This window comes from Astatotilapia calliptera, chromosome 16 (assembly GCF_964374335.1).
Source record: "Astatotilapia calliptera chromosome 16, fAstCal68.1, whole genome shotgun sequence".
Taxonomy (NCBI): Eukaryota; Metazoa; Chordata; class Actinopteri; order Cichliformes; family Cichlidae; genus Astatotilapia; species Astatotilapia calliptera.
Window position 1 is genome coordinate 27,192,209 of NC_137437.1, and position 22,717 is coordinate 27,214,925.

Sequence of the window (22,717 nt, forward strand, 5' to 3'; positions counted from 1 at the left end):
ATTGCACAATTTAAGTATCTCGTGTTGCTGGGAAAAGCACCCCACTCCCACAAAATTCACATTTCCAAAGGCAACATTGCTTGATTGCAATGTAAATCTCAAGTCTGCTGATTTATTTTGATGGCAGACAATTCTTTAGACTAACAATGAAGCTGCTAAAAGGTTTTAATCAGCGCTCCGGAAAAATAATCACTTCTTAAAATTAACCACAGTTGGTAGCCAGTGATTTTTATTTTCCAATAATTCCCCGTCTCATGTTGAAGTAACAGTTCACGTTTGTCAAGGATGCCCTTGAGAAACAGAATATGTGTTATCTATAAACTCTTTTTTTTATTATTTAATTTTTTACATCATATTAAATCCAACTACATACATTACATTAGTGTCTGCGGTAATTTTACAGTTCGGTAAATTTAATAAGTAAAAACAATATAAAACCTCTGGCATGACGGAACCTTTCAAGGTGAATCAACATGCATGATTAGCCTCTCTCTAATGTTGCTGACACTCAATGTTGCATAAAGGCTCGAGGACAAATATATATATAAAAAAAAAATCTATCTTTCAAAACTATGAAATGAATCTTCCATATATTCATTTCTGACATCTTATATACAGTAACTCAGAGACAGAGCCAGCAGTTGGGCAGCAGCATCCTTCATCAGTGACAATAAGTGGACAGAAGCGTGAGGAAGATTAACTAGAGAATAATTTGGTTTTTGAAGCCGCGGTTGAGGTCTTTATGTGGGAGGACAATTGAGTTCAGTATAATCACCTCAGAGGGGATCGTCACGTTACAACCTGAGGAGACAAAGCAAGGCAGTATTAAGTCTCTGCAAAGGACAAAGACAGTTTATTGCTGTGCTGACTCTCACATCACTCCCTAACATCATTTGTGTAGCTCTTTTTAGCCACAGTTTACTGAAATGTAAAAACAAGTGTGACAATTAGAGAATTTTAATTTGCATACCACCTCATTCAAAGTGCCTTACCTGTGATTTACAAGCTTATTCACAAATATCTTAAATAACTATTCAAATACATGCAGGAACTGGGCCTTAGGTATTGCTTTCTTTCCAATAACTTCATTTCTCAGAACAATATACCGAACACAATATTTGAACAGATATATAATTTCAAGTCAGAGCAGGCTTACCTAGAATTGTAATTGAGGGGGTGAGTTTTCCTTCTCTGAAGAGTGTCTCGCTGTCGATCTTTGCATAGGGATCATTTGGATTTGGGTCACTTGGGGTTCCCTCTACTCTTGCCCACTTGCCAATGGTACTATCCCATCCCACAATGCTGTTCAAAACACAGCAGTGATCCTTGTGGAAGAGGGGGAACGGAAGTTAGTGAAAAATCGGGAAGCCTTCAGCAGGTAATTGTTGTGTTTCAAGTCTCCACATCTGCTTTAATACAGGTGTTCCAAATTCTGGGGGAGACGGGGGGATATGAGGTCACGTATTCCAAGGATACCTGACCATAGTGTGTAACAATCAATTCAGTGATTCTATTGGCTCTCAGAGATAATATAGATAAGAATAGAGGGTGGAATATGCTCTTTTTCTTTTCCTATGTGGTCCCCATCTTACACTTGATTATTTTGCGGAACCCTTGGCTATAGGTCATTAGTCCCTGGAAGCCCTGAAACTCCACTTTAAGCATCACTCCTCCATTAGAGATTGTTCAAACATGAAGAGAGGAAAAAAGCAGTGAGTATTACAACAGGTAGTGATGATTTGTAAGTATTGCTTAAATTACAAATTGTTCTTCTAGGCAATGCACAATGAAAACCAATAAGTCACCAGCAGTATAAATTCATTTTAAAAGGCTGCCAGTCATCGCTGGAGGTGTGGGATTCAATTATTCCGGCCTCAAAATCGTTAAAAATGACATCTTTGTGTGAGGTGCATGCGACGATATTTCTAGTGTGACAGATGAGTAAAGATAAATTTCAGAGAGGTCACAGCTGAAGTGTGGATAAAATGTAAAGCTGATCACTTCAGATAAATTCACCTCCATGTCAATTAGTTTGATGTTTAGTATAATGCCAAGCAAGACATGTCTGATGAAGTGAAGCAAGTTGAGCAGGGAATTGGAAATTACATTGCTCAACTTTAAAGGAACGCTTTTAAATCAGAGTATCAAGTCAGTTAAACTTCTGGAATATTGATCTGGTCAGTTAAGTAGCAGAGAGGGTTGTTAATCAGTTTCAGGTGCTTTCGTCTTAATGAAATTAACAACAGGTGCACTAGAAAAGAAGCAGTGATGAAACAACATCCTTACTTCCTATTTTTTCACTGTAGTTTTGTATTCAGGTAGGGTCAGTGTCACCACTGGTAGCATGAGGCGATACCTGGACCCTACAGGGGCTGCATAGGTAGTCCAACTCCCCCAGGAAGTCACATGAAGACATGCAATTACTAAAAGGTTTGCTTTGTCTATGAGCAGGGCCTCAAGAGCATGGAGGAGATAGACAGTTACTCTAGGAGAGCTGAACAGGGTCGTAGAAGCTTCCTAATCCATCAGCAGCACCGGCATCTGCTCCTTTGTGCAAAGAGGAGAAGGTGCACAACAATGCATGGCCTCATGTGGCAGTTTGTATGCAGGCAATTCCTAAAGAATGAAGGAGGTCATACCACCGACTGGCCCCCATGATCGCCCAACCTAAATCCAATCATGTTTCGGTCCATTCGATGCCGCATTGCACCTCAGACTGTCCCGGAGCTCAGTGACGCTGAGGTCCAGATGTGGGAGGATATCCCCCTGGACACCATCTGCCTCATCATCAGGAACATGCGCCCATATTGCCAGACATGCATACAAGCACGCAGGGGCCACATAAACTACTGAGTACCATTTTGAGTTGCAATTAAATTTTGGCAAAATAGACTGTCACGTCATTTTTTCCACTTCTGACTTTCAGGTGTCTTTGAATACAACCCTCTGTAAGTTGATCACTTTCATTTCCAACCTGTCATCCTTTCATTCCTAACACGTTACCCAGTCCATATCAGTATCGATATCACGCATGATTTTTTTCTAACAGTGTACTTTATATTCAGAGGCAGTCACCTGTAAATTTGCACCATGGAGGATGATAGATTCTCGAACTCTGACACCAGCGCCGATAGTCACTCCAGTGCCGATGGAAACGTTGGGACCCAACTGCAAAGAGAAAATAAATTACTGCGTGAGATAATATCTGTACCATTTCAACTAGTAACACCAAATTAACTTATCAGACCATCTAAAAGCACATTCTTCTCTTTTTTAGAGTTAAATGCAGTACAAAATTTTTAATATGAGGCTCTGCTGTTAACAGGACATGCCATTTCTATTTAAAGCGTATAAGGAAAACCCTTACCACAGCTGTGGGATCAATATTAGCTGTAGGATGAATATAGACATTACCTGGAGAAAGGAAAAGAAAGCATGTCTAAATAGATTTGTTTGTGTTATTATGAGGAAGGAAAAAAAAGATACAGGAAGTTAATAAATTGTACCAGTTATTTTGGGGCCTCCCTCCTTATTTGACGCCAGTCTTTCAGGATGAGTTGTGTGATACTGGTTGAGGTACAATCGACTGGCATAAATTGCAGACCTGAGGGGGGAAAATAAATAAAAGAAATAAAATAAATAAATGAGTATAAATCAAGAGTCTCTTCATTTAAGGTGGTAATTTACATTTTTGTACAGCTTATAGCATAATCACACTGCACAAAGACTTCCTTGGTGAGTCTACATGGACTGTATAAACAACTATAAAAACTCACTCTCTGTGTCAAAGAAATAAGTTGTACTTCAACAAGCTTTGGAGCCTATATGCATGCAAGTCCAGTGTCTCCCATATTCTTTGACATTCAGGGTTGCAGTATCAAATTTATGCTCTCTTGAATGCGACACCATTTATGACACATTCACTCACCCTGCAGATTTAATCTGGCTCCAGAAGCTGAGGGTTTTATATACGTAGAGTTTTCCCTGTCCTGCCAGGGCAGTGAAAATGTCCTGCTCCAGCCTGATGGCCTCAGCTCGGTGCCAGCCGTTGGTTGGCTCCTCTCTGCCAGAAATAGATCATCAGTCGCACAGAGTTACAAATCCCATTTTTTAAAATATTGTGCACAAAGCTTGAGGCTGGAATTAAATTCAAGACAGAATCGGCATAAACTACCCTCAACTGAACGAAACTTTATTTTTCGAGTGTCAGCTGAAACCGTATATTTTCTGAATTTTGGAAAAAATGAGGTGACAAGTTTTCCAGAATTCATAACCTAAAGCTGTGGCCAAGCCTTGCCTGCTCACCAAGACGAAAACTGATGACTTGCATGCCAATGTTGCAGCGCAGACCAAGCACACCTATTTATAACCAGAGTTGGTCGTTGATGATCAGGTTCAGCTTTCTCTCCAAACATCAAATAAACAATTCACATATACAAAATGTGAAGTTTTATCACATTCCTTTTTCTTGCCAAAGGTGAATAAAGAAATGAGAATTACATCCCGTTTTCCCCTTTCACTCCTCCTGTTCTTGAGTAGCTATTGAGATTCTTCAAATATTTAGTTGTGTACAAAAAAAACCAAAGAAAAAAACAACAACAACCCAGCGGTTCTCATTACCTCTAAAGTCTCTTAAGAAAACATGAATTTATTGCCCTACTATCCAGCCTGCAGAGTCAAATGAGAACACCGAGTTAAAATGCATCACTGTTATCTTTGATGGTGTCAGTGCTGGGCTGAAACCAAAGCTGATTACCTAGTTGTGATCCAAAACTTAAGTAGAAGAGACTATGTGTTCCATACTAATCAGGGTCTCTGGCATAGTGTATTGTGAGAGCCCTGAGATGAAACAGAGTGTTAAATATTGATGAAAAGAATATTTTAAAGGATTGCACCCATAATCGAAGTTTTACCAAGAAGGAGGGGGTGTGGTTAGAGGCGAAGCGGTCCCCAAGAGACTGCAGTAAAAGCCTTCTTATTTCTATCAAGTATCTCTGATGTGTTCAACAATTTTGCTGATTCAGTGCCCAGCTTGATTTAAGTGCTATTGATGTTAGCAGGTGAATTATGCAAAGCGCGGTTTGACCTGTTGTAATATATTTCAAGTGTCCTTGGTGTGGTATTTGTTAGGTCAGCTACTGTACAGTGAAAACAAACTGAAAAAGTATCAAAGATTGTATTAAAAAAAACAAAACATATATTGATCCCATGTTTTATTGTAGCTTCTGTGAAATAGCAGGGTACACTCAGTCCACATGCATATTATTATATTATAAAAAGCAAGTCTTCTAGTGAGACATCTGTATCAGTTTGACATGAAGCTTCACTATCTCGATTATAGTTTTTTTCTAGCTTATTCAGCAGAAACTATAGAGACAACTAAATGTGTTGAGCCTCTTTAAAAAAATAAATAAATAAACCGATCATTTCAAAATGCAGTTCCTCAGAAGAGCAGGTTACAATAGTGTAGATGTTTCTTTAAACCTACGCATATGGATGTGAATTGCATTTTGTCTATACTCTATAAATTTGCAACTACTCCTGGAAAAGGTAAGAGGACTGAATAACCATTCTTATTAAATATGAACATTATCCTCCATTACAGATGCTTTATGTAGTGCTCTACACTAGAGGGGTTAGCGATGTTTCATAAAAGCAGGCAATGGTACCTCTTGATCTGAGGCTAGTTAAGCTTCTTTAATCTCTAGGACATACTGAAGTCAGCAGCAGCAAAATCTTGGCTCCTGTTAATCTTGCTCTTGCCAAGAGCTTCAGTTTACTGTGTTTACTGGTTCATTCACTGCCTGCTAGTCCTTCAACATGACTGACTAGAGGTCAAAGACAGTAGGGAAAAATATGGGCAGAACAGAAGCTAGATGAATTTACTATCCTATCTAGAGGCGAAATGTGGTATTACACAGGCCAGACTAAAAGCCTAATTATACCTGCCCTTGTCACCATCCTGAAAAGCGACATCACAACTGCCGGCCTGAGTCATTTCAGTTTTTTGTGCCCCTTTTGACTTTTTGTAACTCTGGCACAGTTGGATTGAAGACACCAGTGTTCGATCAGTGATGTATCAGTATATATCAGGTGCTCAGGGATTCCCAGATTATACAAGGGGAGATGCTGCAAAAGGAGATAAGACTTTATGAAGAAAACTTTGTGTTGCTTTTTTTTCTGGTTTCAATTCTTTCTACTCTTATAGCAGTGCTGATGCAGAGGTTTTATCTGAGTGGTGACACGCATATTTCAGCAGAAGAATGCAGCAAGTCTGGCATGCGCTCAGTGTCAGTATAAAGGCTCGTTTATACTCCGCTGCAGACACCGACATGGACAGCAGGAGATCTGACAGCTGAGCAGTGATTCCTGTTATACCTCTTTGAAGCCTGCAGCGCATGAGTAGTTGGCGTACTATAATGTAAAATCTCCGTGGATGACTTGGCATGGTCGTGAACAACAGGCAGACACACAGAAGGCCGCACAGACCCATCGTGCTCACTGTCTAATGACAAAATCTGCACGACTCTGACCTGAGCATGCCCTAGCAGACTTGCAGAAGTGGAAAGTATACTCAAGGTGGGGATGGCGCTGTGGTGACGTTACAGTTGTCATGTGACAAAACGACTGCAACGACGATAAGCAAACAATAATCTGGTTGGCATTCTAACATTACTAGATGTCTTTTAAATACAATGCAGAGACATCTTTGACATAACATTATAGCTGTTGATACGTTTAGTTAATTTTCAACATCTTGAGCTGTTTCACAAAGCATAATTTTATTTATTTCTTAAAATAGTCCAGCTAGGACGTCATTAGTAAAACCTGGGTACACCAACAGAACAATGGTAAACTGAGTTTAAATTATGGCTTGTGTACAGACTGAAAAGTACTAAGTGACATTTTTTCACCTAGAAATCCAAAGAGCTGTTTTACCAGTTTCCAGTCTTTGTGTTAAGCTAAACAAAACTGAACTGAATGTAAACAGTGCTCAAAATGTCAGACCATGAAATCTAAGAAACAAAAAAATATTGTTTCCATGTCACTGTGCACAGAAAAGTGATACAAGTAGCATTCACAAGGAATTCTCACCCCATACACTAAGTGCTCTAAAACCACACCATGCAACCTAATCATACCCACTTACCCATCATAGGGATATCTGATGATTGTATGAAGAGACAGAAAACATGGCAGGGAGGAGAAAGGAAGGAAAAAAGACAAATGAAGAGAAACAAAGAAATGGAGTAAATGGTATTCACACACATTCCCACGCACATACCAACAAGTGGGACAGCTACAACTCACAGTAACATGTCCTGCTGGTTCTTCTGGAAGACTGCGCCAATATGTTGGAAGATGTCTGGGTTAAAGAGGTATATACCACAGTTGATGATGTCACTCACAAATGTGCTTGGCTTTTCCACATAATGCAAGACCTACATATCAAAAAAGAAAGATTAATCATAATTTTAAGTTTCAGCAGTACAGAGTAACTGTCTAGGAAGACCAAATGGTTAAATACCTCGTTCGATTCTTCGTTTTCCACAATACAGCCATAATTCATGGATTGCTTTCTGTTTGCCTAATTAGAGAAAATGTCAATATAATTTAGCATAATCTCAAATTCTATAAAGAGAAAAGATCTAATATAACCATTTTAATTGTAGTCAAAAAGTCAAAGAAAAACCAACCAAGTAAATCTAGTTTTACTTTCACGACAGTTCACGTTCCAGAAACTAATTATAATGTTTTACCGTTGTCCCAAGGATAACAAAGCTGTTTGGTTCTCCGTGTTCTTTCTGAAAGCTGAGCATCTCTGTAAGAGGAAATGCTGAACAAACATCAGCATTCAGCACAAAGAAAGCCTCTGGACTGCCAGAGACAATCTGATCTCTGAAGTGATAGATGCCCCCTCCAGTGCCCAGGGCTGCATACTCCTGCAAGTACCTGTGGTGAGGAGTTAAGAAGAGTGAAATATCTACAGGTATTTAGCAATGGGCGTGCACAGTAGCAAGTAAAGCATTACATTTGCCACAAAAAAGAATAACTAAAGACAAACAGAATCAAAATGGTGTTCTGGTTTGTGTCGTATACAAAATGTATTTCTAAATCTTGACACTGAACTATCACATCCTCCTAATTCTCACAAGCTCGTGTCGCTGCTATCGATATACCCAGGAAATGTAAACATTTTTCTATAAAAAAGCAAAGCCAACAGCTCCACTGTTTACCTGATTGAAATTTTGAACTCCTGCTGTGCATTTAACAGAAATCTATTCAGTTCTTCATTTGGCTGATAAAAACCAATGAGCAAAATCTCCTTCATGTTTGGAACCTATATATAAAAAAAGAAAACAAAAAGGATCAGCATTAGAGTGATTGTGGGTGCTGTCTGTCACAAAACACAGGCCAAGAAATTCCCAACACCAACTACTAATGAGGCGACAGTTGCTTTAGTATTTTAAGAATTACTAAGCTCTTACAAAAAAGAAAAAAAACAAACAAGAGCCAACATTTCAAAACTAGTGACAATCCGATACTTTAAAATGAAACTTACCTTGGCACATGCTTCAATGTGGTGCTGAAGCATGGGAACACCAGCTACTGGAAACAGGGGTTTGGGCACTTCAAATGACAGTGGCCTGAATCTTGTGCCTGAAAAACAGTGTTTGAATATTTTAAGAAAAATAATAATAACAACTTTATTTGTATAGCACTTTTCAAAACAAAGGATTACATGTGCGTAACAGTTCAAATTAAACTCGCACATAGCAGATAGATATACAAGTTAACATTAAGACAAACAGACACAATCAACCTAACATGATTAGACATTCATTCAAACATACACACATACACACAATTTTACTATAGTTGAAAATAAAGAGGAAAAGATTAAGGGAAAGGTAACCTTTAAAAATTACTTTTAAGCTAATTTTAGAGTCATAGAGTCAGCAAACCTGATTGACTGAGGAAGGCAGTTGCACAGTTTAGGCAAAACAACCTCAAAAGCACAGTCACCTCTAGTTTTAAAGTCAGAGTGGCGGACAGGTTTTCTAACTCCGACTGAATAGCAGGTTTCATTTTTGTACCAGTTCTGAAGTGAATTAAAAAGACAAACAAGTGTCTTTTGAGATGCAAGCATTCACTGAGGTAGGAGGGGCTCTTGAGGTTGTTGGGCTTGACAGAAAAGTACAATTATGTGTCATCTGCATAAAAAATGATAGGAGAATCCATTTAAACTATTAAGCAGAAGCACATGTAACATATAGAAAGAAAACATTAATTGTCCAAGAACTGAGCCCTGAGGGGTTCAGAGGTGGACATACATTGACTAATATGAATTCTGAGGTATCTGTTCAATAAGTATGAAGAAAACCATTTGAAAGCAGTACCAGTGATGCCAGCCTGTTTTGTAGTCTATTAATAAGAGTAGCACGAACAAAGGCTGCAGATAAGTCAAGCAAGACTAAAATAGAATGTTCACCCTTCTCTTAGTGCATAAGAATGCCATTGGCAATCTCCAATAAAGCTGTTTCAGAGCTGTGGTTTTGTTGGTAACCCGACTGGAATTTATTTAACTTATTTTAAGATGTTCTTCCTTCAACAATCTAAAGACACTAACGAGCAAGAACTTCCTCAAGGCTTTTAGAAATAACCAGGAGTTTGGAAATTGGCTTGTAATTATATGAAACAGTGGGATCTAAGGATATTTTTTCAGCAGCGGAAAGACACTTGCTGTTTTAATGCTCAGGGTCTCACTTGTGTCATCACTATATAACAAGGAGTTTATGCATGAGAAGATCTGCATTTACTAATCTGCCTACAGTTCTGAGTGCTTGGGTTGGTAGTCTATTCTTTACATCACTTTCACCTTCACCATGCTCTCACACTCAATTCTGTCATCATCACTCTGTTCTTGCCTGCCTTCTGCGAGCTTCTGTTCTGTGTGCTTTACATATCAGTCCTCTTCTATAATTTTGTCTTTCAATCTTTCATGATTTATTTTTTTTATGTATTATTTTATTTATTTTATTATTTGTTTTGGGCTGTTCCTCCAAAGCATGCCATCTTCTGTTTGAAAATGGAAAAATCTGAGCAAATCATATCACGAGGGCTCAGTCGTTAAAAAGATAAGAATACAAAGCAGACACAGTAAAGGGTACTGTATGTATGTAGCTGGTTTCTCCTAAGTATAAAATAAAAGACAGACGATCTTGCCGAGCTATAGAGCCTTTCATTACACACCCATTAACTTTATTATTAAACTTTACTTAAAAAAAAATAAAAAATAGAATAAGTAATCTAAAATACTTTTCTATAAATAACTGTCACGCTTGCTGAGAGGGAATGACATTAATGCATCAGTAGTGGAAGGCAAGCTAAAGTTTTGGGGGGTTTTCCAAAAAAAATCTGTGCTCAGGTTGGACTATAGTTTACAAGACGTGGTGATAAAATATTAGGGTATAAAAGCTATATGGGTAAGATTTTACTTCTTGTTCGTGGGACACGTTGTGACACGTCAGTGATAAAAACAACTTCAGCCAGCCTGTTAGCATTAGCAGCCTAGCCTTGCTTTAAACACACGTTAATGACTTTGAAAACACGCCAAGGAAAAGAGTTACCTTTCTGGGGGCCTCCGATTAAAATGACCGACTTCAACATCTTGACAGAAACGCTGCTTGGTGACATGCAAGACCTGGCTGTAAACTATCTGCAGCAGTAAGCAACAGCTGTGAGAGCATTTCCGCACTCACTTCCTGATTGTGACGTTAACGAGATTATCGTGAAATCACGGACCAGAGTGTTCGGAGTGAAACGGAGTCAAGCGCCTGAAAGCTTTGGACTACAAATGCTCTTTTTGAAATCACCAGAATATGCCTTTGTGTACGTGCGACAATATTTCAAGATTATGTTTAACTGCATCAATTATGATGTTATTAATTTATAGTATGCTAAATATTATAAATACTAAAAATATATCAATTATAATATCACTGCAAACTCTTATATAAATTATATCCAGGCTCAGTAAACCTTGTGTACCTTATGTGTCTCCTATACATCAAACTAAACATCTGAACTTTTTTTTTCCTTAAAACTCCTTCTTTGTGCTTTAATATTGTTGCATTATTTGTTTGTTTGTTTGTATATTTATTTTATGTAGCATACTTCTTCTAGGTGCTTCCTTTAGAGGTAGTCACAGTGGATCTTCCTCCATCTCACTTTATCTCGAGCATTCAGTTTTATCACACCAAATCTTTGCATGTCCTTCAGTACATCCATGAACCTTTTCTATGGTCTTCCTTTTTTCCTCCTGCCTGGCAGCACAATTTAAAACACTCATTGTCCAATATATATCCCCTGTCCCTCCTCTACCCATGTCCAAACCACTTCAGTCTTGTGTCTCTTAACTTTGTCTCCAGACCACTCAGCCCAAACTGTCTCTCTGATGTGTTCATGTCTAATGTATTTCATTGTGGTCACTCCCAGTGAAAACATTGCATCTGTAAGTGTTCCACCTTCAGTTCCACCTCTTGTCAAGCCAAACATGATAACATTTTTTAATTTTTTTATATATACACCTAAGTGCTTTCGATCTAACTTTCACATTCCAACTTGGTATTCAGTATCTTGCCCATGGATACTTTGGCATGCAGACTGGATCAGCCACCCTTCAAGCAGCCACCCTTTGATCAAGTCATTGAACTACCAACCTCCTGATTAGTAGATAACATGTTCTACGTCCTGAGCTAAACCCCATACCACATTATACAAAATTTAGTCTTGAAAGACTTTGCAACTGTGTTGTGAAAACATTCTAAATGACCTTTTTTTTAGTGAGAAAATAAGAGTATGAAGACCTGGGTCTGACATATCTTTGATTACTGCAGTAGACAGCCCAAGCATATCTAGACTAGACTAGACTACCACAATATTAACTGATTATACTTAATCCTAAACCTGTAATGTGCCACAGTTTGCCATTTCTCACTTGCACTGTATTATAGCGCTTATTTTAGTTCTAATAAATCCAGTTCTACCTTTGTAAAAAACAAACAAACAAAAACAAACAGGGTATAAAATCTGATTATTACAAAAAACAGGATTGTAATCCTACAGCTTGCTGTAATATATTCTTACTGATCATCTATTCCTTTTTTAGAACATCTCTTGCATCCACACAAAGTAGGTTATTCCCTTATTTCAGCTGAGGGAAGTTCTAGCAGTGGGGAAAATATCTCAGCTGTCAGTTTTGAATGCTTGCAAAGACAACACTTACACAGCTCTAATAGAAGAGTTTACTTTCATACTTACTCATTAAAACATAACCTGAAGTAAAACAGTCTCCCATGTGGTAGTATTCATAACTCAAACATATGCAAATAAGGTGCGAGTCTGCATCAAACAAACAGAATAACATTTTAGTCAACAATCACCAAGGGACAAGGTGCTCTGGTACAGGCTTTTCTGGAGGAGCAACACAGAAATCTGAAGCGCTTTCAAACCCCCTCAAAAGTTTAAAGATTTATTTCTTTTTCATTTTGGCCCTCTGCACATAGACAGAAACAGCGTTATACTTCCTTTGTATAAAAAAAAGACACAAAGAAGGAAAACAAAATGTGCAAAAGAGGACTTTTCTCCACTGTATTGTCACACATTTTATGCTATCAAATGTTCTTATAAAATCCTAATCTAGTTAAATTCCAGCAAGATTAGATCATAAAAACTGTACGTCAAAGATTCTTTTTAGCTCAGCTGCTGTAACGCGTCTGTTTTTGTAGACGTTTTTAAAATAAGTCCGAATTAACATCAGTTTTAGGCTAATTTGTTGTTACAAACAACATGAGCATGCATTGCAAAGATGCTTTGCAATCCTTGCAATTATTAATGTCTTAGACCCGATTCACTATTTAAATGTGAACTTCAGTGGCATGAAAATACTGAATCTATGGAGAAGAGCTGGCAGAACTGGAAAAAACTCACTTTATCGATGGGCACAGTCACGTGACTTTCCACTCAGTCGTTGGCAGACTTTAAAATGCCAAAGACTGTGAGGAGTGAGCATGTGACCAGACTGTGGGTGTAGCTGCTCAAGTATTAACATGAAATATCTATGAATATGGGAGTAAAACAATGGGACGATTCCTGCCATGATCATGACCAATAAGGATCATTGCAGTCTAATGGGATACAAGTGGTATGCAACATATAAAGGCAAAGCAATACTTTCAAACTTTCACATCATTTGGCACTTCATGAAGTTCATGAACATGTTAAAGACTGATAAATATGATTTAAATTGATTACTGTTCAAGACATCAGAGGCAAACATATTATGAGACTGGAAGAAGTATGCATGAAGGTTATACTGTGAACATGGACAAGTGCCTATAAAAATGACAAAAAAGTGTCCTTGAGCACAATTTTGGTAAAGACCCATTAGATGATTATTGTGGGTAAGTTTGATTAAATTCTGATCAATACTATAGAAGTAGTAATTATTGTGACTTGTGGAAGGACAGTCCATTGGCAAGATGAGCTAATAGCAGAGCGATGACAGTTTGAATACGAGAGAGACGCGATAAAGTGGAAGCTTAATAAGTTTGGGTCTGTTTTCTGAACAGGAAGCAATCCAAAAAAGCAACAATTTAACAGAAGCTGAGAGTAGTCACATCATGAAAATCATCCGATACAGTTAAAACGAACGAACGAACAAACAAGAAAAGAAAAGATAAATTTTGCATTCCAAAGGTTTTAATTGGTCAAATACACCAAAACAAAAAAAAAATATTTCTTTTGCCACAGTCACATTATAAATGCAGTCTTAATTCAATCGTCCCTTCAACATGAATTCAGTCATGTCTCACTACAGTTAAGTACCAGTTAGATCCTTCACATATTTTGTAGTTCACATTCAGGGAGTGAACAAATTTAAAATGATAACAAGAAGTTCACAAAAAATTATTTGCTCACAGGCACAAAAGAGATCTGTTCAAGAAAATATACATTTTTGTGTTTGGCCCACTTGTTTACGTTCTTTACATCAACTATAACATGAACTATAATGTACGAATTCTTAAGGAAAAACAAACCAAAAAAAATAAAAAATAAAAAACTAACAGTACAAGTAGCTAGGGCTGTTCGATATAACGATATATATCAGATGACGATATAAAAACCTCTATCGTTTCATTTTACGCTATTGTTTGTTTCGTGGTGTTGCAAAATAAGCTGTTTACAGCAATATTTTTTCATCGTTTTGATGGTCACTGCAGTGGCTATATTAATTTATTAAAGTTCTCTCTTTCTCTTATATTTAATATAACCACACTATGGATGGACAAGCGACTGTTTTTATGCGTTGTGGTTAGCAACAACGACGGTAACACCATCGCGTGTCCGCTTGTTTATGTTCCACATAAACCTTTCACAATAAAGCTCAAAATCCTGTTGAGACTTTTCAAAATAAACTGAATCACGTGAAAGAGCAGATTATTTACGGATGAGAAGTAAAAAAGAGCCGCCAGGTGCTAAAAAATAAACCTTGGACTCAAACGTTAGAACAGGCTTTTCCCCGCAGCACGCCGTGTAATAAATATTCACAAAGAAAACGGCGGCCATTACAACTTATGTCTAAAAATGTGTAGTTTTATGCATCGGTTAAAACATTTGACTCCAGGTACATGACGCGCAGCTGGAAACACTTCACGCAAGACGAGCAGCCCGAGATTCACAGAATTTACAGAAAATGTTACATTTTTGTGATTTATATCGTTATCGGACGATAGATGTCTTATATCGGGATATGAGATTTTGGTCATATGGCACAGCCCTACAAGTAGCCCAAACACAACCATTGCAAAGAATGAATGTTTGTGTTACTTTTTTTAAGTCAAAATAAAAAAAAAAATAAAAAAAAATAAAAAAAATAATCTGCATTAATAAACTGACTTATTATAAAAAAATAAAAAAATGTACAGACTTTTTTTTGTCACATTGTGCTCACTTTCACACAAGGTACCAACAGCAAAGTGCCTTTGCGATTTATTAAATGAATCCTAGCATTAATTTGGTGAATATGTTGATATCACAATATCAAATATTCACAATCAAATACTCAAATCCCAAACTGTCAGTCTTTGGGGAAAAGATAATTACCCTTCAGCATCACTGTAAGTCTGAAACCGGGGTAACAAATACAGCGTGTGTACCAAAGATTGTCTCAGAAACCTTTTAAATACAATTTATTACTTGTTCTAAAAACTACTGTTGAGTAAACAAATCAGTACCTAACATGTTAACGGTTCAGTGTAGTGCATTGTTATCACCGTGTGTTTCAAAAAAACCCTCAATAAGAAAAAAATGTCTATGCTCTAGTAATGCAAAACAATAATATTTACATCCTATGTAAAAAGTAAAAACAAAATCAGCACTGCTCTTCTCATGAACAAAAAATGACTGTAGTTTACAGCATTTGGAGAGGTAATAGAACTATTAATGAGTATTATGTAATAACGAAGTTGTGGTTACCATCCTAGCTACAGGTCTACAGGTCAGAAACTACTTAATGCCCCTTAACACTGAGATAATAGATCAAACCGTTTCTACAGTACCTTTAGAGATCAATTTATTATTAGCTTTCACCTGCAAATAGCTGCTTTTGTACCAGTGCCTGGTGCAGCTGAGCTCTGCTGTTCCCTAAAGTTTAGGACGTCTTGGTAGTACTATCTCCTGTTGTAGAGGTCTTTGCGTTTTCGCAGTTCCTCCAGCACCCTTGCCCTAAACTGGGTCCAGTCTTCTTCCTGGAATTGCTGGACACCCAGAGCCAGGTGGAGCTCTGCAGAGTGGCTGCGCAGGAAAGGATTGTACTGCTTCTCTTCTCCAATCGTGGAGGGACACTGGAAATAAAGAGCACGTCAAAACGCAGCCCACCTCAAAGGCTCTTGATTGAACAGTGTCAATCATTTGCAGAAAGATTAAAAATAAATAAATCTATCATAGAAGATAAAATAAGTGATTTCTGTTACTCCCTTCCCCATCACAAAACAGACAATGCATTTCTGCAGATGGCATCACCGTGAGTATTAAGAAAACACAGCAGCTAATTTGTTACCAGGATACACTGACGTTAATTTGGCAATAAACCTAAACAAAACAGAGACATATCACAACAGGAAAAGCTCAACCTGGATTCCTAGACATCTGCTTCCTCTTTCCAGCATCACAGCACAAAGGGATGCTTGAATAAAACTCGGTTAATTGTTAATAATGCTTGGTCTGTTCCTACTGTGACAAGCCGAAAACAATCTGTTAAGTCAGACTTTCTATCCCTTACCAATAACAGTTTAAAATCCGCCAATGAGATCTAGAATTAGCAAATGCATCAACCTTAATTTGAAAATCCTAGATGCTTTTCAGGAAAGGTCACCTTTGACTTTGAGGTCAAGGTCTCCAGGATTTAAACCTGTCCAAGAGTTTTAGTAATTGCATGGCATGAAGTTGAGAATCCTAGGTGACTTCCTTCTTGAGTTAATGCGCTCACAAGATTTTTAGAAAACTTGACCTCTGACCTCTGACCTTGAGGTCGAGGTAAATGATGTTCAAACTTGTTAGAGACTTTGAGTAGATGCAACTGTGGTATCGATTTTAAAATCCTACTTTACTTGTTAAGTTCTCGCATTCGCAATCTTGGGTGTCCACGCCGCATGGCATTTAGTTTTTATTCAAAGGACCTGCTTAACCGAGTGAGTCACAGCAGTGCTACAGTTTCTGATACATTTGGTCAAATACAAATGCAGTGTTTCAGAAGTTTAAGTCATCACCTTCAGGCAGCTCTGCTACAAGGAAAACTTTACAGTTTTCATACATGTTTTTTTGGTGTACTATATATCTGATCTTTTTAATAAATAATACTCAAAGATCAAACTCAGGTGACTGATATAAATAAGCAAAAGACTACGTGTGAAACGTGAAAACATGCAGACTGCAGAGGAAATGTTATGGTCATTCAATAAGTTTTGGAGGTGGAAATCATCAACTGGAAGCTCCAATCTTGTGAAACTGCCTTTAGAGGCATGTATTGATAACAGATAAAAAACTAATCTAAATTCAGGATGGGCACTTCACTGAACAGCAAACCTTTGCTCTGCTGCAGACTATATCACAGATGGACTCGACTGAGCCTGGAAGAAGGGAAAGCGAGAGGGCGGCATGCACTCAAGAGTGCTGTCAGCACGAACGCTGTACGCAACTGATAAGCCCTTATTTCAGGTGTTGGACAACATGAATCCTGGGATGGCTCGCTTGAGAGGCATAACAATGGTGATACATCATTCTCACCGTGCACAGCTTCTGGCCTCGCTGCTGCAGCACCCACTGATATTTGTTTTCCCTGGCTGTGTTGTGCGGCTCAACCTCAGCAGCAAACAGCAGGTTGTCCTCTGCATACTCATGACCTGCGGGACAGCCAGTGGACACACAAGAAAAATATCACAGCCACATGTACAACCATACTTAAAAGCCTAAAAAAACCAAAGAATTCCCTATGCAACCCGTTCTTATGGTTTGGCTGTATATATATAAAACACTTTTTTAAAAGCAAAGACATATTAAAACCACAACTTCATCCGCAGCACACAAACATAATTTTTTGACACTGAATCAGACAACTGAAAGGATTCTCCTACCAGGCCATAATAGAGTATCATCAGTCAAGGAGCCAACTGTGTCCAGAGATGACAGCATTGTTGTTGCACTGCCTTCAAACATTCTCCCTAGAAACAATAAAGACAGGTTAACAAAGAGATTCCAATTTCCAAACAGGGTTCCTGAAGCATTCATATGGTCTAATCTTTAGTATTACCAGGATATTTTCATTACTGCTATAGTTAGATTGGACATTTTTATCTTCCAATTAACCAATTTGACAATTTCTCAAAGGTCATGCGGATAACCACTAGCTATTAAGACACTATCTACTGTACAAACTCTGTATAATACTTTCAGCTTCTCTCTTACTTCTCAAAGGGGTCATCACATCAGATGGATCCACACATAGATTTTACCCAAGGCTGGGTTTGTGTCTCCTGCTGATCTCAATATTTTGTGCATAATGAAAATGTATTAACCACTAAATTGCTATACAAAATCTATTGTATATTAAAGAACATGTTAAAAAAAGCCATTGGCATTACAAGGTAACCAAAACAGGCCACTAAATATACAATACTATAATTAAGTATATATTTTAAGTGCTTTTTGACGCAACTGATTAAATTATTTCAAGTCTTATAAAAAAAACTATGTTACATTAAGTTATGCAAAGGAAATCTAATCAGCATTTCCGATGAAATATGAAAAGGTGTAATTTGCATGCAACAGTATTCAGTTAAGATGGTGCTGACTTGCATTAGCAATGTTAAACTTGCTTTTGAATGAGGTAATCGGGTTGTGAACCAAAAATGACAGATGTGAATGCAGAAAAGGCATCAGGTCAAAGATCCTTTTTAAAATTGCACTGATTGAAACACTGATGACAGATAGGTTTCTCGTATATATCACATAGTACAATTAAGTCAAAATCACGCTTCCTTGGTATCACACTTATGCATTTTAGCTGACTTTTAGACTGTGCAATCATCAGGTTCTCAGACTTCAGCAGTTTTACAGTATAGAAAAAAAAAAAAGCCCACAAAAACTCTAAAAACGTCACACCAGTTTTTTTTTTTTAAGTTGCTTTTACTCAAGCATAACATATATTTTGATCAAATTGCCAGGAATAAGAGGGCAATGCGTAGACTTCTGTTAAGGTAACACAACTATAACTACGTGCAGACAAATTGTGCTTGCATGCATAGTCACTCCCTGTAGAGAACAATTTTGAGCCAGTAAAACCAAGAGAACCTGTGTAGAATGATTCCACATCAAACAAACTATTTCATCCTGCATTTTCAGTAACTCTGAAAAAAACAAAAAGAAGCAAACAGCTAGAATAATTCCTCTTGATCTGGTTTTCTGCATAACTTACCACATCCTGAGAGAAACACCAGGTCACCAGAGAAGAGGCTGGAGGGGGCACCGACCGTTTGACCATCCAAGAGGTAGATCATGTGGCCTACCGTGTGTCCAGGGGTAAAGAGGGCCTTAAAGCGCATACGCCCAACTGTTACCGAGTCATTGTGTGAGAGAGGGCTGGAAAGAAAAATAAGTAATGAAAAAACCTAAACCAAGAAGTGTGGAGTTACTGATTTTTAGTGAAAATTAAAAGATTAAAAATAACTGAAATAGACTTCCATTTCTGACATGTATCAGTTGAGCAAAGGTATCAAAAACGACTACCTTCCCATATTATTTTTACATTATTAGAAAAAAAAATGTGAAAAACAAAATCTTTAGTGTGGTGGTTTGGAAGTCCTAAGATAACCCTCCATCCCCTCAGACATAACAGAATAGTCACTCATGCCACGATAATTTAGTGTGAAGTCAGCTGCCACCACTACTGACAGTGGGAACAAAACAGGACTAAGTACAGTAAGAATGATTCAAAGTGAGCCAGTGTGCTATACTGTGCAAGCTGGGACTTACTGCGTGAGGCCAGGAATGTTATCAGCCGCATTTCCATAAACTCGGCATGAGCTGTGCAGCCGTTTCAACCCTTTGTTTCCCCCACTGTGGTCCCTGTACACGGATCACAAAGAAGGTTCACGCAGCAATTTAGACAATATCCACACATTACAGATACAAAGCACCTATTTTTTTTAAAAAACACTGTGCTTATTTTAATCAACCTGAACGCAGGACTTTCAAAATGTGGGGAAAACATCTATAAATACAAATGCATGGCATTCTTTTAATCTGCAGTACGGCAATAATAAGTCTAACCTCTTGTGTTAGAGATGTGAATCACATTTTTATTTTACTATACCTATTATTATATGATTTTTTAACCTTTTGTGACATGCTGAGTCTTGTATGATTATCACATTAACATATTTTTAGATTTTTTTGCCTTCAACTGTAAATTATGTCCTCGAAGTTAAACATTTTCAATATCTGTCTTATCCAATAAGATAAAGTTACCTCGGGAATTTTTTTAGCTACAAAAGGAGATGGTAAAGTACATCAAAACTGTCACCAAGACCTACTATAAATGTTACCAGTGTCATATTGAATGGGGTCAAGTTGGCAATGACATCCAATCTGTTCCTAATATTGCAGCAATTTACTGTTATAAATATTCAATAGCCACATTAAACTATTATATTTGCACTGATCAACCTTCCTGTTTTATAGGAATATAACCAGAATACAATGAGCTGGCAGCCCATGAAGTCCCTTCAAGTTGTAATCATTAATAAAGACTCGTTCAGACTGATGGCAAGATGTTGGCAATCTCTCTGCATTTATACATTTACACTCTGTCTCATAGTAATTCCAGTCAATCCAAGCCAGACTGCATCTGTTTGCAGAAAGGTTGCCTCTTATCAGGTGAGATAAGCCCTCTTGTTCACAGTATTTCCAAAATAAAATATCGATAATTGGTGTCCCTGTATCAATATAACATTGCTATGCTAAATATTACAATACTATGCTGTCTTTCCCCCCTACTCCTTTTTTATACATACAAATTACATGAAACTCACCAGTGCTTGTGTGTACATAGTATTGCTTCTAACATTACTCCTTCTGCCTCGAGGACTGCCTGAAATGAATAAAAGAAAATACAAATAAATCGGGTGTTGGTAAAACCTTCAGTCAATACTTCAGATTCATGACACATCACAGCGTTATTATACTTGTGTATTTAATAAGGCAAGATACCATGGATACAAAACACACTCATTCACAACAGCTGGCTACGGACAGTCAACAGCTGCAGCTGAAGTAAAACACATGGTTGTAAGGAAAAATGACAGTGCAGAGATACCAGCTGTAAGAGAGAGAGGCTCCAATGTCAATGAGCCCTACAATTACAATCAAGCTTTCAATACAACTCAATTTTTTTGTTTACACACCTCGTACTTTTATAAATACAGCAATAATTCTATACAGGCTTTCATATATTGTTTGTAACTCACACTATTTATACATTTTAACCCCATCTATGTCCTGTATGTGTTACTAAACTGGCTTTGAACTGAATGACAATCATCACACTTTAATAGTATTATTCCAACTCCCCTAAAAAATATTTCGTTTTCTTAAAGATCTTAATACTAGATATTATACATTTCATATAATAGCTTTAAGGATCAGAGTTGTGGTACATATACAAAATAAAGCTGAACTAGAAGCAAAGCAATCATTTCTCACTAATATCAGGCGATATCTGTCCTGACTTCTCTGCAGCAACATGTTCTGAAGAAAAAACAACCTTTCCCTTGGAACTAACTACACAGTTACTGATTGCTGTTTTCAGCGCAATAGCCTAAATCTATTAACCCATTCAAAGACACATAAGTGACATCAGAGGCACTCACCTGAACTATCTGAGGGTCTGCAGGGTCTACAACGACTGCGATGCTCGAGGCTCTGTCGATGATAAGGTAGCTGTAGTTGTCAGAGAGCACAGAGATAGGAATTATTTTAACACCTGTGGGCAGAGAAAGAAATGACATAATAATTATTCGGGACAACATTAAACATGCACTAATAAAAATATCCATCTTTAATGAAACAAATGCTAGAATTTTGTACTGATGGTAATAACAATTGGTTCTATGGTATGTACAGCGTGTGACAGCAAGGCATTGTTTGGCCCAGTGTCACCAAGTTAAACCAGTAATTGTTGCATATACCATTGAACTCCACGGGATCTGTAGCTGAATGCCCTCCAGGGTAATTTTCACGAGCTTTCCGCATTTGCCGTTTGTAGTACATGTAGCCAAGTCTGGTCTTAGTGTAGAGTGTGTACCTGGGAGACAATTGGAAATGTTATGTCCCAATAGTAAAAGCTGTTAACATTATTAACCTCGCCATGCAGTTACTGTCATTTCTTTGGTTTGTTGAATGAGCACAATTGACGTAACTTCAATGGTTGGTATGCAAACGTCTCTTAAAATAAAGTTGAAGCCACTGCAGCATATGCTGATGAAAAAAATGGCATTATCGCGAGAAGAGCCTCACAGCAGAATACCAACAGCTGTACTTTTCAAATGGTCTTGACTAAATTAAATTACGTGGGATAAATCTATAGCACATAAAAATGGCTAGATGTTGCTAAGCTACGCCAAGAGAATCGCCAAGGAAACGACAGAAATCTCTGTCGCCAAGGAAAGTGGCGCCATACTCACGCTATTCGGAACAAGGGCTTCTCCGTTCGGGCCATTATCTTGCTGAACAGTTTTCTCCAAAACACCTGTCCTGTCCGTCTGTAGCGAAGGCACAAACAAAAACAGATGAAGGATGAAGTGGCTACCAGTGTTATTATCCAGTCAGGAAGCGCCATAGCCTCTGAGCGGAACGTAATGACGTATACAGCGACACGTCACAACAGTCCCCTGGTGACTTTTAGGCTCACTACCGGTGTTGTGCTCACCTGATTTCTCATGTTTACGTTTTCTTTTATGTATTAAAACAGAGTATATTATAATTTTTTCTGTATATTTTCATTATACATTTTTCCCATCACATTTTGCTTAGGTTTAGGCAGCAGAACCACTTGGGAAGTAGTAGTAGTAAATTAAATGAAATTTAAAAAAAAAGGGTT

The 22,717-nt window shown here is 37.7% G+C and overlaps 2 protein-coding genes across 4 annotated transcripts; both read right to left on the reverse strand.

Moving 5' to 3' along the window:
- Window positions 1-212: 212 nt before the first annotated feature.
- Window positions 213-10,789, reverse strand: gmppaa (GDP-mannose pyrophosphorylase Aa). Of its 2 annotated transcripts, XM_026145294.2 has the most exons (13): window positions 10,632-10,789; window positions 8,564-8,661; window positions 8,238-8,341; window positions 7,761-7,953; window positions 7,529-7,588; window positions 7,312-7,442; window positions 7,151-7,165; window positions 3,929-4,063; window positions 3,507-3,604; window positions 3,368-3,414; window positions 3,076-3,168; window positions 1,157-1,325; window positions 213-801 (listed from the first exon to the last, which is right to left on the reverse strand). In XM_026145294.2, the coding sequence occupies exons 1-13, from the start codon at window positions 10,696-10,698 to the stop codon at window positions 701-703; spliced, it is 1,311 nt and encodes a 436-aa protein (XP_026001079.1). In that variant the 5' UTR covers window positions 10,699-10,789; the 3' UTR covers window positions 213-700. The 2 variants fall into 2 exon arrangements, with proteins under 2 accessions (XP_026001079.1, XP_026001080.1); XM_026145295.2 differs by lacking the exon at window positions 7,151-7,165.
- Window positions 10,790-14,905: 4,116 nt separating this feature from the next.
- Window positions 14,906-22,505, reverse strand: pnkd (PNKD metallo-beta-lactamase domain containing). 2 transcript variants are annotated; one of them, XM_026143953.2, is made up of 9 exons: window positions 22,302-22,505; window positions 21,807-21,922; window positions 21,489-21,601; window positions 20,652-20,710; window positions 19,594-19,686; window positions 19,037-19,200; window positions 17,697-17,783; window positions 17,350-17,465; window positions 14,906-15,908 (listed from the first exon to the last, which is right to left on the reverse strand). In XM_026143953.2, exons 1-9 carry the CDS (start codon window positions 22,454-22,456, stop codon window positions 15,735-15,737), a joined length of 1,077 nt encoding a protein of 358 aa, XP_025999738.1. In that variant the 5' UTR covers window positions 22,457-22,505; the 3' UTR covers window positions 14,906-15,734. The 2 variants fall into 2 exon arrangements, with proteins under 2 accessions (XP_025999738.1, XP_025999739.1); XM_026143954.2 differs by lacking the exon at window positions 22,302-22,505 and adding an exon at window positions 22,038-22,145.
- Between the last annotated feature and the right edge of the window lie 212 nt (window positions 22,506-22,717).

Excerpts from the sequence above, each read along its gene's own strand:
- gmppaa (XM_026145294.2), bottom strand. The coding sequence starts at position 10,698 with ATGTCACCAAGCAGCGTTTCTGTCAAGATGTTGAAGTCGGTCATTTTA. Across the intron at positions 7,954-8,237 it reads GAGTTCAAAATTTCAATCAG|GTACTTGCAGGAGTATGCAG; the intron begins GTAAACAGTGGA and ends TCCTCACCACAG. Across the intron at positions 7,589-7,760 it reads TTGTTATCCTTGGGACAACG|GCAAACAGAAAGCAATCCAT; the intron begins GTAAAACATTAT and ends TTCTCTAATTAG.
- pnkd (XM_026143953.2), bottom strand. The coding sequence starts at position 22,456 with ATGGCGCTTCCTGACTGGATAATAACACTGGTAGCCACTTCATCCTTC. Across the intron at positions 21,602-21,806 it reads AGATCCCGTGGAGTTCAATG|GTGTTAAAATAATTCCTATC; the intron begins GTATATGCAACA and ends CTCTGCCCACAG. Across the intron at positions 17,466-17,696 it reads TGATACTCTATTATGGCCTG|GTCATGAGTATGCAGAGGAC; the intron begins GTAGGAGAATCC and ends GCTGTCCCGCAG.